Source organism: Spermophilus citellus (assembly GCF_964194105.1).
Source record: "Spermophilus citellus genome assembly, chromosome: 9".
Classification (NCBI taxonomy): domain Eukaryota; kingdom Metazoa; phylum Chordata; class Mammalia; order Rodentia; family Sciuridae; genus Spermophilus; species Spermophilus citellus.
Window position 1 is genome coordinate 25,085,160 of NC_138191.1, and position 20,308 is coordinate 25,105,467.

Consider the following 20,308-nt stretch of genomic DNA (forward strand, 5'->3'; position numbering starts at 1 on the left):
CCTCACCTCAGACCCCAGAAGCCCAGTTCTCCTTCCTCAGAGGAAACAACATCAGCTTCCTAAGTACCCCTCCAACAGTGCTTATGCATGCACCAGCAATATATAAATGCACGTATATTACAATGCACACACATGCACACACACACACACGCAGTGTTTGTGTGTATTCTTCCTTTTCCCTCCTACTGTTCACACTAGAATTCTCCATGGAGTTCTCCTCGCTCCTGGGGCATTATCTTGCCCACCCTTTTCTCTCCCTTAATTTGCTGAGCTGGGACCCAGCAGAGGCCCAGAGCTCCTGGCCATCTGTCCCCTCTGTCTCTGGTCACCCAGCCTCGTCCCTACAATTCTCTAATCTCTATGTGAAATAGCAGCAGTAAAAGGACCTACATCCAGGGTCATGAGGTCTAGATGAGTGTACAAATTTATATGGCCCAGCCCTTGGGGAGACCACCCACTGTCAAACATGCACCCGTTTAGGTGCCTCACTGACTGTGGGAAGCAGCCCGGTGTCAGAGATGCTCAAGTGCGGAAAGATGCTTCTGGATCACAGAAGGGCCAGCAGTGGCCACGAGGGCTGAGTTCACAATGTACTCCTGAGCCCTGTCGGCTAACGGTCCCTCAGTGCTACCCCTGTCCACTCGTCCCCAGCTCTCACAGCTACTTCACACTGGTACCTCCTTAGGCCTCCGCTGCCTCTCCTCCTCCCTTCTTTCTCTCAGTTAATCACCTTGCTTCCTACTTCACCAAGGAGGAGGGTGCCATCAGAAGAGAACTCTGGCAGTGAGAACTCCCCCAGCTCTTCCCAGAGCAGCACTGCCCCCCCAGGGGCTGGCCCGTCCCTCCCACTGCTATGGGCACTTGTGGGTGCTGCTAGCTAAGACCGGCTCTGCCACTCAGACCAACCCCTGCTGCTGTCCTCCTCCCCCAGAGCATTGGGTTCCCCCTCTTTTTTGGAGTTTTTGAAGTGCACTACTCAATGTTTTTGCTATATCAGGTTGCTTGACCTTTTTGGTATGGGGGATCGAACCCGGGGGCAGTTAGCCACTGAGCCACTCCCTAGCCCTTTTCATTTTTTATTTTAAGACAGGGTCTCACTGAGTTGCTTAGGACCTCACTAAGTTGCTGAGGCTGGCTTTGAACTTGTGATCCTCCTGCCTCAGCCTCCCAAGCTGCTGGGATTATATATGTGCACCACCGCACCTGGCCTCAAGCCCAGTTCGAAGCAAGATCTAATCATCCTTCTGTCTCTCTAGATCCACCAATTCTAGAAATTTCATACAATTGGAATTATATACTGTCTAGTCTTTTGCATCTGGCTTCTTTCACTTAGCTAATGTTTTCAGGGTTCATCTATGTTGTAGCCAGTGTCAGCACTTCTTTTTTTACGGCTGAATAATATTCTATTGTTTGGTTATACCACATTTTGTTTATCCATTGATCAGCGAATGGACATTTGGGTTGCTTCTACTTTTCTTATTATTATGACTCACGTTGCTATGAACAGTCACGTTCAAGCTTTTGTGTGAACATATGTTTTCAGTTCTCTTGGATACGGGCCCAGGACTGGAATTGCTGGATCATATGCTAACTCTGTTTAACCTTTTGAGGAATCACCAGACTGTTGTCCAAAGGTGTCGCACCATTTTAAATTCCCACCACCAGTGTATGATGGACTATTGTCACCATCATTCAAAATTCTGAAATAACACCCTTGACTCCTGGGCCATCTCCAGGTAACACCCCATTTCTCCTTCCTCTGCTTCTCTTTATAGCAAAACTAAAAATACATGATCTCTGCTACTTGTTTCTAATTCCCCACCTCTTGTTTCCCCTTCAGCCCTTTACGGTTAGATGTTGTCTCCAGCAGTCCATCAGTGGCTCTCATCAGGGTCACCAGTGACACCTCTGTTGCCAAGTGGTGAGTCATTTCTTAGTCCTCACCGACTGGCCCCTCAGCAGTTTGGGACACAGCTGACCATTCACTCTTCCTCCACCCTTTCTCCCCTCCTTCTCCTCTTCCTCCTCCTCTTCCTCTTTCCCAGTCACCAGCTATCCATTTCTGAACTCTGGGTCTCCAGTACTCAGTGCTCAGTCCTCTTCTCTGACAAGGTTCACTCTCCAGGTGATGATAAATCAACCCAGGCTTTCAGTTCTATTACCCAGCCTTCCAAATTTGTACCTCCACCTGACCTCCAGATTCATGTGTCTCAATCCTACCCAGCATCTCCACCTGGCTATCTATTGGACATTTTATTTTTTAAAAAAATATATATTTATTTTTTAGTTGTAGTTGGACACAATACCCTCATTTCACTTATTTATTTTTATGTGGTGCTGAGAATCGAACCCAGGGTCTCGCACGTGCAAGGCGAGCGCTGTACCGCTGAGCCACAACCCCAGCCCTGTCTATTTGACATTTTAAACCTGTCATGTCCAAAATAGTTCTCTAGATGTTCCCCACCACAGGTGCTCCTCCCACTGTCCTCCCCGTCACCCTGAACGACAACCCCATCCTTCCGGTGGCTCATCCTTGACTCTTTCCTCCTCCAACACCTCACATCCTGTCCACAGCAAAGTCTCTGCACCCATAGTGCATCTTCAGCCCAACCACCTCACCGTTCCCATTGCCACTGGGCTCTAAACCTGGTCGCCCTTCACTAGGATGGTCTCCCCTCACTCCCTCCAATTCCCTATGGCAGCCTCCTAAGAGGCTTTGAGTAGTAAGACCAGGCCAGTAGTAAGACCTCCTAAGAGGCTTTGAGTAGTAAGACCAGGTCTCCCCGGGGACCCCAATTCCTCCAGAGACAATGTCAAAGTGCTTACTCAGCCTCCCAGCCCCTCACGATCTGACTCCGCGCTGTCCCCACCGCCGCCCTCTTCTCTCCCCTCTTGTTCTGTCCAGACCTACCAGCCCTCCTTGAATACATGATACACTCTAGTCTGAAGCATCTTCCCTCATGGTCCCCTGTTCAAAATGAAATGAACTTCCTTCACGTCTCCACATAGACTATCCCCTCAACTCCTCCAGGTCTTCATCCAAACGTCACTTTCTCAGCTAGGTCTTCCTTAACCACACTATGGAAAACTGCAGCTCTTCTTCCCAAATGCCCTGATCCTTCTTTTCTGCTACAATTTTTCTCCTTGGCAACAACAGTCAACAACAACTCTTTTTTTTAATCTCAACCGCATCTTCCCACCAGAATATAAGCTCTGTGAGGTCTGAGAAGTTTCTGTGCTGTGTTCACTGCTGAATCCCCAAAATGAGAACAGTGCCTGGCATAACCCAGTGAACCTTTGTTGAATAAATGAATAAATGAATAAATGAATGATAGGCATTTGGGGTGTTTTTGATTTTTTGCTACTAAAATAAATGCTGCAACAATACTGTACACCTGGTCATTTTGTTTACATGTGAGTATATTTATAGGACTAATACCTACAAGAAGTGGAAATTACTGGGCAAAAGGACATGAACAATTGGAATTTTGATAAACATTCCCTGAGAGTTTGGTGGCTAGGAACCCCACCATAATCCACCACCGTATGTTGAACAAATCACATAATTAATTGTATGGCACCCCATGTTGACCTGGGTTCATAACTGGATGGAAAGAAGTAATCAAGAGAAAAGCTGCCTGAGGAATTAAAGTTTACTAACCATTAGCCATTATTGTCCCATCAGAGGCACAAATGGGTCATCATGTGCCCTGGCCACATTGCAGTCATCATACCTGATATCTATCTGCTTGAAGGCATGGACCCAAAGTGCAGGTCCTACAGCCTGGATTATTTCTGACATTACAAAACTTTATTCTTCAGGCCATTTAACATAATCTGCAGAGAGGCTACATTTCTCCCACATGGGTTCGGAGATGCCCTGGTCAAAAATTTCCTTGGACTCTGCCTGGGCTGTTAAATGGCATGACCCCTTCATTCCCATTGTGGTCTATATGCATAGAGCAGAGCCCACCCAGGGAAGCCGTGGTCAGTGACCTGGCACTCTACAGCACCATTCTAGGCCAAGAATCTCCCCAGTCCTGGGCAGACACAGTCACAGCTCTGCAGTGGTCCTTTGCTTGTGTATATAACAGGGTTGTTTTGGAGAGTGGGTCCTTTTTTGCATATGACCCTGAGAGATTTATAAACAGAAATCTCACCCTAGCTGGACTTACTTGGCTCAAGCTAACAGTGACATAGGCTGTTTGGGGGCTTTTGATGAAAGAGTTTAGTTCCTGACGCCCTTTAGGCCCCTCCCTCCCAATACCCACTCCAGGGTCAAAGGAAGGAGCTGGAGCTACAGCATGGAACTGACCAGTCAAGTGTTAGATAGGCCCCTCAGGCTCTGTTGGACCTGGAAGTCAAAGGGCTGCATTGTGCTATTTCTTGGAAACTTGACCCCTCTAGAATCTTTTGGATTTGATTTTTTTTTTTTTTAGTCTCAGTTCATAACGATTCTGTCCTCTGCAAATGCTAAAGTGTGTTCACGTGGTTTCCTGAAGATCCAGAAAAAGGTTTGAGAAAGAAGCACCCTAGTTGTTCAGAGTGCACAGCAGCCATTCCACATCCAAGTGGCAAGTATCGAAGTCTGATAAGTGTGGTGTGACTCAGTCTCCCATACATCTGCTGGGAATTAACAGACATGGCCACTGTGGAGCGCATTTTGACTGAAGAGACACCTACCTTTGGGACAGCTATTCCACTTTAAACATATACACCCTGGAGAAACCCATGCACAGGAAGACCTGTGTAATAATGTTTACCGTAGCCTTATTAGCAATGGTGAAAACTGGAAACCACTGAAATGCTCATCAACCAGAGAGTGAATAAATACATTTTAGTTTAGACCTATAGGGGAATCTTTTTTTTTTTTTTTTGGTGGTGCTGGGGATTGAACCCAGGGCTTTATGCATGTGAGGCAAGCACTCTACCAACTGAACTAAAAAATTCAGGGTAGTGGTCCCTATGGTCTGAATGTTGGTACCCCCGCCAAATACCTATGCTAGAATCTAATACCCAAAATAGTAGTGTGAAGAGGTGAACCTCTGGGAAGTGATTAAGTTGTGAGGGCTCCACCCCCAAGAAAAGGATTAGTGCCTTTATATTAGAGGCTCAAGGGCATTCCCTCACCCTGCCACCACTTGAGGCGCAGTGAGAAAATAGAAGCTGAGAATGAGCCCTTACCAGCCTTGATCTTGAACTTTGTCAGCCTCCATAACTGTGAGGCAATAAATTTCTATTGCTCATACATTATCTAGTTTATGATATCTTGTTGCAGCAGCAGGGATGGACGAAGACAGTGGTTATCTTTGGCAAGGGGAAGAAAAGGGATGTGGGGTTATGTAGGCACATTAATGGCTTCTGTAATATTTTATTTCTTAAGAATGTGAATCATATTATTAGATATGTTTTTATATGCCTGATGTATTTCACAATTAAAGAGACATTTTTTAAAGTGTTTGAATCCATAGGGCGCAGTGTTGTATATGCTGGGACCGTGGCTGATCCCAGTGAGTCTGTTCTGCCTGCTCCTAGAGTCACATAGCAGGGACACTTAACACCATCAAGGAGCCCACCTGGAGATCTTTGTGAATCTCCACATTTATGAACATCACCAGAGCATATAATTTCCTCATAAAGCTCAGTTAAGTGTAACTCAAAGACTCAAGTGAACACTCCACACTGACCACAATTCTAGAGCTCTAGCCGAAGTAATTCATAAAAACAGTTGGCTTCCCGCTCATGGCCACTTACCCCAAAGAAACAGATCTGCATGTTTTTCTTCTTCGTCAGATATCACATTTTCACAATAACCCTAGGGCCTGCCACATGGCTCAGGATTCACATTCCCGCCTCAGGAGATTCATTAAGTGCCTCATAAAATGGCCCTTTGGAAATCCATTTGCATCAAAATGAAATTCTCTCGCCATGCACAAAAGTTAACTCAAAATGGATCAAGGAGCTTGATATTAAATCAGAGACTGATAGAAGAAAAAGTTGGCTATGATCTACATACTGTGGGGTCGGGCTCCAAATTCCTCAATAGGACACCCATAGCACAAGAGTTAACAACTAGAATCAACAAATGGGACTTACTCAAACTAAAAACTTTTTTCTCAGCAAAAGAAACAATAAGAGAGGTAAACAGGGAGCCTACATCCTGGGAACAAATCTTTACTCCACACACTTCAGATAGAGCCCTAATATCCAGAGTATACAAAGAACTCAAAAAATTAGACAATAAGATAACAAATAACCCAATCAACAAATGGGCCAAGGACCTGAACAGACACTTCTCAGAGGAGGACATACAATCAATTAATAAGTACATGAAAAAATGCTCACCATCGCTAGCAGTCAGAAAAATGCAAATCAAAACCACCCTAAGATACCATCTCACTCCAGTAAGATTGGCAGCCATTATGAAGTCCAACAACAACAAGTGCAGGAGAGGATGCGGGGAAAAGGGCACACTTGTTCATTGTTGGTGGGACTGCAAATTGGTGCAGCCAATTTGGAAAGCAGTATGGAGATTTCTTGGAAAGCTGGGAATGGAACCACCATTTGACCCAGCTATTCCCCTTCTCAGTCTATTCCCTAAAGACCTAATAAGAGCATGCTACAGGGACACAGCTACATCGATGTTCATAGCAGCACAATTCACGATAGCAAGATTGTGGAACCAACCTAGATGCCCTTCAATAGATGAATGGATAAAAAAAAAAATGTGGCATTTATACACAATGGAGTATTACTCCGCTTTAAAAAATGACAAAATCATAGAATTTGGAGGGAAATGGATGGCATTAGAGCAGATTATGCCAAGTGAAGCTAGCCAATCCTTAAAAAACAAATGCCAAATGACTGCTTTGATATAAGGGGAGTAACCAAGGACAGGGTAGGGACGAAGAGCTTGAGAAGAAGATTAACATTAAACAGGGATGAGAGGTGGGAGGGAAAGGGAGTGAGAAGGGAAATCGCATGGAAATGGAAGGTGATCCTCAGGGTTTTACAAAATTACATATAAGAGGAAATGAGGGGTAAGAGAAGAATAATACAAGTGGAAGAAATGATTTACAGTAGAGGGGGTAGAGAGAGAAATGGGGAGGGGAGGGGAGGGGAGGGGGGATAGTAGAGAATAGGATAGACAGCAGAATACATCAGACACTAGTATGGCAATATGTAAATCAATGGAAGTGTAACTGATGTGATACAGCAATCTGTATATGGGGTAAAAATGGGAGTTCATAACCCACTTGAATCAAACTGTGAAATATGATATATTAAGAACTATGTAATGTTTTGAATGACCAACAATAAAAAAAAATAATAAAATAAAATAAAATGGCCCTTTGTAGGAGTTCATGCAGAAACCTCAGATGTTCAGTCCAAGGACGCCTAGGGCCACTTTGAGCACTGTGGTGACTGTGGGGTGGCATGTGCCCTGGGCATGGCTGTTTACCAAACATTAGCAACCTACACACAGCAGCAGAGCAGGGAGGCAGGAGGGACTGGGGACTTCAAACCTTGTTGGATCTGGGTTCTCTTCCTCACGTCCCCCTATGTGCACGGTCTATGCAAGGGCTAGTGTAGGGGGGCACTGTTGAGCTCCTAGGGAGGCCTCAAGCTGGCCTGGCTGAGTTTTGACCCTGAGCCCATGGGCTGGAGTCTCAGCAGGGCCCTGATGGCTGCTAGTGATCAGCTGGCATTTGGAGGTGGACTTCTCATCCTAGCCAGCTGAGGTTACTAATGTACATTGCTTGGGGCAACTTGACGGCATGTCAATCTGCACCCAAAATGCTCTTATTCTCCAGGGGACTGACTCATGCCAGCAATGCCAAGTGTTATGAAGGGTCACAGAGGGGTGAGACCACAGGTGGGGACAGACCATCTTCAGGGAAGCTGGGTGTATGCCTTGAGGACACCTGTGCCTTGTCCACGCCCTCTGTGTAAGGTGAGCAGAGCTCCTGCTGGTCTCCCCGGGAGCTACTGAGAGGACGGAGAGGAGGCAAGCAAGGGTCCATAAGGTAAAATCACTCATACTGGCTTATCTATAATAAAAAAGCAACCTTGATCTCCAGATTTGGGTACAAACTGGGATTCCAGGGGGTGCTCTGAACTCTCAGGCATCTTCTAGATTCCTGATGTCACAGGTCCACGAAATGAACCTTCCCAAATGAATAAAGGAGCGAGGCTCCCTGCCCCCACCCCAGATCCCAGCCAAACCTACTCCCTACTATCGCCTCAAACATGCCCAGTGCTGTTGCACACCCTTGCTCACGTAGCTCCCTTTGATGACAATCTCCTATTGGCGCTCACTGAAATCCTACCTGCTCCCTCGGGCTCATTTCAGGACCTCCTCCCTGAATAGATGAGATGTCCCTCTCCTTGGTCCCTGTGCACCCCACCAGCACCTGGCACCACTCCCACAGGCAGTAGGTGCTCAGCGGGTCTTCCACTGTATGAAGCGCGCCAGGCCCATGGGCCTGTCAGTGTTTCCCTGCACATGGGAACCCCAGCTCTTACCTTGGGAGTGAACATGTGTAGGATGCCATCGACTGCTCCTCGCAGCAGCAGCCCTCGGACCAGAAAGCAGGCCAGCACCACGTAGGGGAAGAGGGAGCTGAAATACATCACCTGCAGAGAGGACGGAGACCCACCATCAGGCAGAACCCCCCCTGCTCCTGCAGCTTGCATAGCCCTTCCTGCTCACAGGTGGGGCACACGAGACTCCTGGGATACCAGACAGCAGACAGCAGAGCCCCGGAGTCCCTGGGCACCAGGCCAACCCATCACCCATCTGGCCCAAGCCCAGGCAGGAGCAGGAAAGGCTAGAGTTCACGTGGCTGGCCCAGGGCTTGCTTGCCTCTCAAGGATTGATGGTTTAGGCCCCCATCCTCAAGGCTGCCAAGGGTGAGGGATCCTATGTTCTCATCCTCATTTACTCAAGTCTCATGCCCCGTCCTTAGAGTTCCTTTGACAGAGGCATGCAGGAGGCCACAGACAAGGTTCCCAATCAGAGACCATCAGGAAGCCTAGTCCTGTGAGCCCGAGCCCACGCTATTTGCTGGCCTGTGCATGTCTTGCATATTTTTATTGCTCCATAGGCCTGGTACAGAGCCACATGCAAAGGCTATGCTCACAAAACATCCTGTTCTGAAGCAAATCCCAGGGGTTGATGTGGGCAGGATGGTGCAAAGGTTAAGAAGGTGCATGTCCAGAGCCATGTGCCCAAGTTCTGGGCCTGCCTCTACCAGTTGCCGTGGCCTCCAGCCTATGGACTTAATCTTGATGTGTCTTTGTTTCCCTGTCTCTAAGAGGGGCGTGAAAATTTCTAAGGCTCTAAAATTTCCACATAAGGTTGTTGAGGATGACATGTGTTCACATATATGGCTGTACTGGTAAGTTCCACAAAGCATCAGCTACGATTTTGGCCTCCAAAGAGGGAAGAGATCAGTAGCCAGGATGATGCCACCTCAAGGAACTTAGCTTCCTTGCTCATCAAGTCTGGCCAAGAACCCAAAACCTCAGACAGAACAGGCTCTGGTTCCAGCTTTGGGGCTAATTGGCTGCATGATGTTAGACGACACACTTGCCCCTCTCTGGGCCTCAGTTTCCTCATCTGTAAAATGAGTGCATGGAGCTACAGGATTTCTAACATCCTTTTCATCCCTGGCAGGGCATGAGTCCTGATAGGGGACAAGTAAGAAAGGGCCCTCTTCAGAAGGGATCTGATCTGCTGGTGAAAGGTGTGTGGGCCTGGCCAGTGTGCACCCCAAGATGGAGTGGCAATAGAGCTGCCCTCAGAGGTCCCCAAGGCCCCCTTCACTCACAGCATCCACCTGCTCAAACAACCCTATAGTTGTTGACATAGAAAATGCTGGTTTTCACCCCAAAAATCACTCAGAGCAAGTGACTCTAGGGCTTTGCTTGGGAACCTGAAGGGACAGAATCTAAACAGATATTCCTGAGTCAATGCTTCTATCTTCCTTCTCTTTAATGTTGCAGGGCTGGACTGAATTCTCTGAGCATGAAGGTAGTCAGGGGTCAGGACAATGATCTTCCAGCAAGCCCAGCCCTGGCCTGCTGTTCTCAGTGGACAACAACGCAGGGGTTACTCCCACCCGGTCCCTTGGGGGTCAGTGCCATTACCCTGAGCCATCCAGAACATAAGCCAACTGAAGGGCCCTGCACTGGTGACGTGGAGTTCTCAGTCCCCTGACCTCTGTCTTTCTGCTGTCCTCCTCCAACTCACCTTCCCTGAGGACTGGATCCCCTTGACCACAGCCATGCCCACAATGCTCCAGGCCACGAGAAGGCACAGCGTCATCTTCCAGTTGAGGCCCCCGCTCTCAGAGATGGAGTTGGAGATATCCAAGGCCTCTCGGTACCAGAAGTAGGTGGTGGCTGAGCTCTTCTCACATTCTGCCTCCACCACTGAAACAGCAGCAGAGGCCACAGAGGTCAGTGGCGAGGCCCCTGGGGCCACCTCTCCTACTGGACCTCTGCTCAGGGTGAAGGCGTGGCTGAGGGTGGGCAGCTGGAAGGGGCTGTGCTTGTTTCGGGTTAGCCATGATCTGGCAGATCCCGGGGAATCCCAGCTCCTGATGGAGGCTGGGAGGCCACAGGTCATGCTGAGCTGGGTGAATTCCTCCTACACCACCTGCTGCCCACATCTGTCCATAGAAGGTAGTAAGGGTTGAGGTTGAATTGGCCTGAAGGTCCTTGGGAAAGGTCCTAAATTGGGAATTAGAGACCTAGATTCTCACCCCAGATCATTGGTTAAATGGATACTGGGGATATGGGAAAGTGGCTTCAAGGGCCTCAGTTTTCCCATCTGCAAAGTGGGATAATCATCCAGCCCTTTGTAGGACTGGCATGCAAATCAAGATTATTCACACGCAGCCTGGAGTTAGAAGAACACAGAGTAATCCATACTAACCAAACAAAAATAAGAATTATAGTGTTTTAACTACCCTCATTTAATTCAGTCCTCTAAGTACCCCGTGGGAGAAGCCAGAAAGGGATCACTTATACTGTAGAAATGGAAATGAGGATCAAGGGGGTTAAGTGACTTGTCCAAGGTGACACATCAATGAAATTCCCAATCTGTGCAGTAAGTCTGTTAGACTCCTGCTAGGGATAGAGCTGGCTGAGTCCCCAGCTGTGGCTCAGGAGTCCCATACTTGCCTGCCATGGTCCCATTCCTGATGACAGGACATTCGCTCCAGGGCAGTGGGTACTGGAAGGACTTGAAGAAGTAGAAGATGCTCCATCCGATGATCACATTATAATACAGCCCAACAAAGAGGCACACCTGAGGACCGGGACCCAGGGCGGGATTACAGAGACTGGGGGTTAATGGCAACGCCATCCCACCCAACACTCCAGCCCAGGGCCAGCAGCACAGGCCAACGACATAGGACACAGCAGCACAGCCACGAAGGAGGACGACCAGGGATGAGACGGAGCAGCAGGAGCAGCAAGGACCTGCTCCCCATCCCCCATTCATCTGGCACTCAGGCAACCACAAAAGAATTCTTTGGATATTAAAGTTGTCTTAAATAGACTCTTAAAATGTTAATCCTTTCCAGTTTTGAAATTCCTCTAAGATACTTGAAGCCCTTCCCCGCCATTTCCTGAGGACCTAGGATTCTGACTAGAGATGTCCTCCAGGACCAGAGAGGCTGCGCAGCTTTTGCCCTTATAGGAAATGGCCCCAGGCGGTTGTGCTTTATGAGATTTTATGGATGGCTGGTTTCCTATGTCTTCCCTTCTCTCAGGATATTACTCTCTCTTTGGTTCTGTTAGCAGCCGGCCTCCAGAAAAACACCACTTTTCATTTCTTGGAAACAATAACTAAGCTTGGTAGAGTTTTATTTAAAATAAGAGTACATGGAATCTGATGGAGGGTCCAAAGGGTTTCTTTGAAAGTAATGTTTTATGGACAGAGATTTGCAGCATCCGATCTAGATGCTGAGGGGTCCTTTCCAGGGGCCTGGCAGTGGGAAGACTGCTGTTCAGAGTAAGAGCCAAGGGCCCCTTGCTTGGTTCGGTTCACCTGAGTACCTGTGCGCAGAGCAGACGCTTGCCCAGCAGGCTGTGTGGGGACAGAAATGGAGAGAGATGCCCATTTCCTTTACTTGGGTGCTTTCAGTGCAAGGGGAGACCCGGCACACACTCCTGTGTGTGACCGCGGCCAGCCCAGCAGAGTGCACTGTAGCTGGCCCGATCAACTTGTGCAAAGGCAGTGCCCTGTGGGTGAGTAGAGGCCAGACAGCCCCTCTCCCAGGCTCTCCCAGGAGCAGGTTTGGACTGGCCCTGCCATTCTGCTTGATGGAATCCTTAGTCCCTTCCAGAGCAGGTTCCAGTTTCTATTCCAGGTATGAGCATAGGCAACTGTAGGTTTTGCCCTTAAGCAGCACTCAGTTCTTCACCTAGAGCTCTACACGGGGCCTCATCTGCCACCTGGTGGCTGAGCTGGAGGCCTCATGGACTTCCCCTCCCAGAATTCTGGGGGGTCTCCCTCTCTCCACTGTTCCAAAGCCTCACCTCTCCTGGGTTGACCATAAGGTTCCTGGGTACTCCAATGGGGCTCATTTGTGTAGCACCAAGGCAACAGGGCCCTGAGCCTTTTCGGAGTCACTGACATTCCCAGTGAAAACACTGCCTGCCCAGGGAAAGGGGTAGGGCCCTGTTACAGGGAACTGATGGCTGAGAAGCAGAGATAGGTATTTTAAATGGTCTATATGTCCCCCAGAGACCCTGGCTGAGATGTCCCAGGGCCTCCCTTGTGAACATGTCCCAGCATTGCCTCCTTTGCCTCAGTTGCAAATATCACGTTCTACTTCAGGCAGGGCTGTCGACTTTCAGTGTAGGAAATATGGTAACTGTAGCCCCAGACACCAGCTGGAAGCAGTTTTCCTGTTGGGTGACCCCTTGCTGCCTTTGTCTTGGCCCAGGACTGTGGCCTGTCAACCTCTACCCAAGAGTGGCCCTTCTGTCTCTGGCTTAGTGCCTTCCCCAGCCCTGGACTCACAATGCAGCTGGAAAAGCCAATGCCCCCCAGGCGGGGACACACGTAGTGCCACACACCAATGCTGCCGCGGCGGATCCTTTGGCCCACAGCCAGCTCCAGGAAGAAGAGGGGGATGCCAATAATGATCAGCAGCACCAGGTAGGGCACCAGGTAGGCACCTGTGGAGAGAGAGGAGGGGTGTCAGAGGCTGTCTAGAGTACAAGGTCAGAATGAGAGAAGGTGTGGCAGCAGGGTCCCCCAGTCTTAATCACATCTCAGAGCATCCACTCACTGACCCCAGTCCCAGGGCCCTTTCATGCCTGTGACCTACCCTACACTGGCTCATTCATACCCTGCTTCTCCTTGACTCCCCCAGCCTAAAATGCTAAGGGAGGAACATACGTAGATCAATACTCCCATTCACTAGACTCAGCTCAGAAACAGAGGGAAGGACATCTCACTGCGTCTCAGGAACGCATGCGTCAAGTCATATGCAGACACATTCACCTTAGAAAATACTCTGTGGACATCTGTTCACACCCCTCCTGCCCACAGGTAAGGAACCCCAGATGGCATGGGCCCTGATCACTTGCCCCCAATGGCCCTGCCTGCCCATATCTGAGCCAGATGCTGATGCAGCAGACTGGGCAGCTCCAGGGAAGCAGAAATTGGAAGCTCTCCAGGAAGAGGGGGGTCTAACCAGCATCCTCATTAATCCACAGCTAATTGGGAAGAACAGAAGAGAAATTAGCTGTTCAGGAAAGCGTAGTCAGAAGGATCATAAAGGATAGAATGAATCTTGCTAAAGATTCCAGATGATAAATGAATCTTGCTGTCCTAAACCTCACTGCAGACACAATCTCAATTCCAAGTGACAGGGCATTTAGCAGGAGAATTAAAGCCACGCCTGGACATGGACGAATGCACGCCACAGAGAGCTGTGCCAACAACACAGTCCTATTAGCAAACTGTCATCCAGGCCCTGCCTGTCTATCAAACAGTCTCAGGCCCGCCCTAGTCACCAAGGTCCTGATGGTCACCCAGTGCCTGTGAGCAGTCTCCAGATGTCCCCCAGCCTCACTGCTCTGCCCCTATCACATAATATCTCACATTCTCTCCTATAAATGTGCCAAATTTGCCAAGAAACACTGGGGATTGGGCACCAAACCTGGCACTTGGCAACAGTCAGCTGTGTACTGCGGGTCTACCCAGTGCCAAGCAGGAAAGTAGGGGGATAGTGGAGTAACAGAAGGCACAGACGCCATCCTTGGGGGAGCTCACAATCTGTGAGGGAGGTTGGGCTCTCAGCTGCACATGGGCAATGTCAGCACTGGTCATATGAAACCAACTGAGCAGTATGTATGTAGATATGAAGGAAGGGGCCGGGTTCTGGGGAGGCAACCCACTGAGTCATATACAATAGCACTGAATTCATCACCGTAGTGCACATAAATTCAACACATCAAAAGCAGCCCCGTCATGGTGCTCAAAGGAGGAAGGGTCTGAAGGAACACAGGTATAGACCCCTGGGTCTGTCTAACTCAACTTCTTGGCCTTGGGTGGAAGGAAATAGAAGTAGAAAGAAGCAATCTGCTATAGGAAGGCAAAGGAAGATAGCCTTCCTGGTTTTTTATTTATATGCCGCAATATCCTTGAGAGGGACTAGATGTGCAGGGAGATGGGTTTCAGAGTATTGGCATCTTCTACAGATGTTTCTTTCCTCTCCTCAACAGTGAACCTGCCTAAACCAGGTACTGGCCTCCTGCTGCTCAGGTCCCATCCACCTCAGTCAGGCAGGACACAGGGGGCTGACCTAGCTGCAGGGTTCTCCACCAGGCTGAGGCCCTGCTGACCAGAGTACTCAAGGGGCTATGTGAAGTCTAGGGGAGCTCAATTTGTAGTGTATCAGCCTTTGTTGAAATCATTGGAGAATACAGTAGCACCCTCTTCCATCTCAGAAAACACAACCTGGGGACACAGTGGGTTTGCTTCCATGTTTCAGCAGCTTTCAGGAGCCTCCAGTCAGGACAGCTGGGAGCATTAGGAAATTTAGCAAAATGTGGACCGACTCCAGGCTCTCTGAGGCTCCCTGGATCGCTAGCAATCTATGTCTCAGTCTACACCCAGCTCCTTGGTTCTGGCAAACCCCAGGTTTCTTTCCAGAGCTTAAACGACTACATTGGCCCTAACCCATTGAGCTATGGATTAAGCAGGAGCCAAGTTCAGATCCTGGAGGCAGACCTCCCAGGCTTGAATCCTGGCTTTGCCACTTACTAGCTTGTAATTTGGGGCAAATTACTTGATATCTTGTCATCTGTGTAAAAAGGATGGAAATAATAAGTAGAAACATGAAAATGGCTGATATTGGACCATTTTTTACTTATATAAATGCCATTTCGTACACTTTGATGCTCTATCTATCACAGGGCTGTATTGTAAAGAGAAAATGAGTTACTTATCTACATTAAGCACTTAATAAACATTTGCCTCTTTCTCATAAAAATAAACAGAAAAGAGGCAAATTAAGAGGATGCAAAATAAAGAAATTGCTGGCATCTGGTGGAGCTAAGCAGAGTCCCAGAGTTTCCATCCAGAATTAAGCAAGGTTTGATTGAATCACCCATGTTTCAAAACCACCGAGTGCCAAGTCCAAGGCCAAACACCTGTCTCCTCCCTAGGACCATGTGCTTCCTGCTCGACATTTAAGGTGACTTGTAAAACCTGTGAGAGGCAGGACAGTTAAAGGTGAGAAGGGATTGCCGGAGCTAGATAGGAAGGACAAATAAGGGCAGGAACATAGAACATAGAATGGGAGCTCAGAATCCTAAGAGTTGACCACACTTTTCTTCTGGGGGTGTTGATTGCTGACACTATGAACAGGCGATCTAGGTAAGAACACTGTCCTGAGAGAGTGCACTGTCCTGAGTGTGTGCACGTGCACACATGCAGTAGTCAGGAGGACTCTGGGATTCAGCACCAGGTATCCAGGCAGGGTTGATCATCTAAGCCAGCAAGGACAAGGTTAGAGGTTCTGAGTAAGTCCCCAAATGCCAGCTGTGATCCAAAAATGTTTGGTGCTCCCAAGCTCTTCTCGGAGGAAAAGCATAAGGAAGAAGTCAATACTTTTGTTTATATCTTGCTTTGAGCTGATCTTATGTCAACATGGTGACCACATCAAAAGCTCTGATTGGCAGTTACTTATAGAAAAAAATAAAAAATGTCTTTCAAGGAAGGGAACCATGTGGTGAATATACTCTACAGTGGAAGCCTCTGGCCTGACTCAGTCACATGAGCTCAGACGGGCAGTCTCACTCCCTGTCCTTCAATAGAAACTGGGAAGGAAGAGAAGCCCCCAGGCAGACTTTGCCTTTTGAACCAGGCAGAGAATGTGTCCTTGTGTCCTTGTGGAGAGGAGGGGAAGCCGCTGGGTGGGGCTGCATTTCAGTGCTGGAGAAGCAATGCCTGGGGGCTTCTGCCCACCCTGGCATCTGGAAGTGGTGATGGTGGTCTGACCCCAGCAAGATCCTCAAGAGAAATTCACACAGGTACAGCATGAGGTCCCCTATGGGAGTGGGGCAGGTGGCAGCAGGTGCCATAAGCAGTACACAGGCTGGGGCCAGGTTTTTCAGGTTGAGTCCTAACTATGTCACATGACCCTGAACAAACCACCTAAACAAGCTGTGTCTCAGTTTTGCAGTCTCTAAAGCAAGGATGATGATACAACTCCTTCTTCACATAAGATTGTTGGGAAGATTCCATGGTCGGACTTGTGAAAACGGTAATGTGGTTGTTTCAAGATGCTCAAATATCAACAGTTTCAGGCCTAATAGCCAATGTTTAGAAAATGCTTAGCACCTAGTAGGCATTTGATAATAGTGGCCAACAGGTGCTCTTTATTATGGGTCGTGAAGTGTATAAAGCTCATTTAATCCTTCCAGCAGGAGCCACTCTTCATTATTACCCCCATTTTACAGATGAGGCACAAAGAAGTTAAGCAACTTTTACTAGGTCCCAGGCAGTCTGCAGTCAGAGTACGCATTCTTATCATCATGGCCTACAGCCTCTGGATAGCTATTAGCCACCGTTATGGCTATTCCTGGGAGTCACTCTGGAATCCTCAATTGCCACTTTACATGGACTCCAGTTCTGCCTCCTTTTCACCCCTCAGCCCAGCCCATTCGCAGGGCACCTTGGTGCAAGCAGGGCAGCCTCTTACCTCCTCCATTTTTCTGGCACAGGTAGGGGAATCTCCAGATGTTGCCGAGGCCCACAGAGAAGCCGATCTGGGCCAGGATGTACTGCAGCTTGCTATTCCAGGCTGGTCGGTCCTCTGCGTCCAGCTCCTCCTCCGCTGCCTTCTGCTTGCCACCTGCCTCTCCGGACACATTCAGTACACTCTGCTTATAGTCCACAGGCTCCTCAAGGGCCAGCAGGTCAGCCACTGACTCGGTGACATGTTCATTGCTGTGCTCACGTTGGGTCACCTTGCTGTTCTTCGGCATGGGTGCCACCAGGGCCGTGCAGCCCTGCTCCCCAGCACACAGAGAAGGTGGGACTCAGCTGCTGTCAGCTCTTTTTCATCCAGGGACCTATGAAAACAGGAGAGCAGGAGAGGATTAACTGAGCACACCGGGGAGGTAGGGGGCCCAAAGCAGATTCAACCTGATCAACTCCCTGGCACACACTCTGAGGCTGGTCGGGGGCCTCAAAGGTTGAGCTTGCCTCCCCTTCCCATCATGCCCCCATTGCAGAGTTCAAGGTCTGCATGCTCAATTTTCCCATAAGAGAAAGGTAAACTTAATGGGGCAAAGTGGGCAAACCCATCCACTGAGCTGGAGTAAGGGGCCACCCATCATGCCACTGCCCTCTTCATACTGAAGAGTTGAGAGTGTTCCAGACCCTTGGGAGACCCCCACAGCTTTCCCTCTTCCAGGCTGACCTACCTGTCTGGTATTCTATTGAGCTAAAACCACTTGGTAGGACCCAGGAAAACCAGTGTCTGCCTTTTCTAGGGTCTTTCTATTCAAAATATAGTCCATGGACCAGTAGCATGACCCAGCGCTTGATAGAAATGCACAATCTCAACCCCACCCCAGACCTACTGAATCACTCCCTGCATTTTTACAGGATTCCCAGGTGATTCAGAGAAACATTAACATTTGCACCTCACCCCCACCAAAAAAAAAAAAAAATGTAGTGCCCTCACAGTGGGGCCCCTGGGTGCTACCAAGGCACTTTCATTTCCTTGGCAGAAACAGCTGACCAGGCTCGGCTAAGGATTCTGGCACCAGAGACCTAGAAGTATTTGCTTGGTGCCAACAAATCCTGGGTCATTGCTCAACGTTGACATTATCTGAGGGCCACTGCAGCCAGGAGCCGGTTCTCCATCCTTCAGAGACAGTTTTACGGCAGATAATGTCTGCACAACACGGGTGGGGAGGCAAAACCCTCCCCTGCTCCAGCAGGTCCTCATTTGTCATTCATGCCTTCCCTTAAAGAAATAGAGCACCAAGAAAATGAATCCTTGAAGAATTCTAACACCCGTTATATTTCAAGGCACCTCCTCATTAAGGGGAGGTTGGAGGATTTAAAATTAAACACACACACACACCCCGGTCGGTAGTTGCCCTGCATCTTTCTAGGGATGTAAATTATCCAGCTCTGTAATTACTTTATTAAGAGAACGAGCTGTCCCTGGAAGCCGGGCTTGCTGCTTATTCTCCTCCTTCTACATCTGTGCCACCTGAATGGCACAGGCAAGGTTGCTGGGCAGCAGAAGGGCACAGAGGTACCCTTCCTGCTGGGCTAGACCCAGAATTCCTGGCTGACTCTAATCAAAACCTGACCTTTGAGGGAATCCAGCCAGCCAGGTCCTGCTACACATGTGGCAAAGCTGTGAGGCCCAGCAGGTGGGGATAAATGTCTATGCTGGTCCTTGGGATGGACTAGCCCTCCCCAGAGGCATGGATCATATTAGCAGGTGACATTAGCAGGTGACACTTCCCTGCCTTCCTTACCCAAGGGCAAGAGTGAATCGTCAGCAATATGCCCTTCCACCCCGGGAACAGTCAGGGTCTTGGGCTTTGGAGGAACGGAGACAGAGCCAGCCTGCCTAAAAGACCTCAGGATCCCCTTTAAAAAGCTGTCTACTGGGACTCCATTGTGGGTCAGCTGAACATCCCACTGTATCCTGGAGGGTGCCCCAAAGTGGCACTTAGGTGTCTGTGAACCCTGTGGCCCGCAGCCTCCCTCCAGGGCTGCTGTGTTCCTCATGCTAGACAAATAAAGAGTTATAAAGGGATTTATGCAATAGGAGGCCTGTGTTCTGGCCTAGGATGTCAGTTTGAACCCCACCCTGACCCCACCCAGGAGGTCCCTGTCCCCAGGGTGCTCAAATAGAAACCATATGCAATGGCTGCTTCTCTGGGCACTGCATCCTCCTCCTGAGCTCACATGGAGAGCTTTTATTAAAGACTGGAGCTGAGGCACAGGGTGAGGGTCCCTCTGGAGACTGCAGGCATGGGGGTGCCTTGGCTCCGAGCCTCTCTCTCGCTATTCTGCCTACAACAGGATTTGATCAGAACAATCTGCAATGCATTAGGTGTGATTTAATGATCATCAAGCCACAGCTGGAAAAAAGCAAGGGAGAGTCCCCCCAGTCTGCAGAATTCATCTTGATGCTGGCCAATTGAAACACACATTTCCCCATAAATAGCCTGGTGAGTGGCAGCTCGGTCACCAACATGAGCAAGGGTTGGATGGAAAAAAGCACCCTTTTAAGCTAAGAGGACTCAAGGACAAAGTTAGCATATTCTGAAAAAGTCAGAGAAGGACACTGAAAACAGCATCCGGGCAACCACAGGTCCATGCTTAATGCTGTATAAGCTTCCTACTTTTCCCCACAATGTCACGGAGGTGTCTGAGCATCCTGCACTGCAGGATGGGGGCCTAGGGAATCCCTGTGTCATCAGATTTGCAAGATGCAAAGTGCTGATGTGAACCTGCAAGCTGAGGTTCTGGGTTATAATCACAGTTGGGAAGTGCCCGGTGACTGTGACTATGCCCAAGTAGCAGCAGAGCCAGAGTGTGAGAAATAAAAGCTTGAGGAATCCTAGCAATTCCCCCACTTTACATATATGGCAACTGAGGCCCAGAGAGAAAAAGAGAATAATGGCTCAGAACTACTCAGGTCCTCCCGACACCCTGATCAGAGTCTCATCCAGGGAGTTTCACCTACTGAGTTGGGCTCAGTAAAGATGGAAACAGAGAGAGGGCAGATGGGTGTGGGGG

The 20,308-nt window shown here is 48.9% G+C and overlaps 1 protein-coding gene across 2 annotated transcripts in view; it reads right to left on the reverse strand.

The window, feature by feature from the left end:
* Positions 1–20,308, reverse strand: part of SLC6A17 (solute carrier family 6 member 17) — a 50,236-nt gene that overhangs the window by 16,081 nt on the left and 13,847 nt on the right. For both annotated transcript variants that reach the window (XM_081305895.1, XM_081305896.1), the window contains exons 2-6: positions 17,235–17,607; positions 13,040–13,197; positions 11,191–11,317; positions 10,256–10,437; positions 8,527–8,637 (exon numbers count right to left, since the gene is read on the reverse strand). In XM_081305895.1, the coding sequence (XP_081162021.1) occupies positions 8,527–8,637; positions 10,256–10,437; positions 11,191–11,317; positions 13,040–13,197; positions 17,235–17,520 (864 nt within the window). In that variant the 5' untranslated portion in view covers positions 17,521–17,607. The remainder of the gene's footprint in view (positions 1–8,526; positions 8,638–10,255; positions 10,438–11,190; positions 11,318–13,039; positions 13,198–17,234; positions 17,608–20,308) is intronic.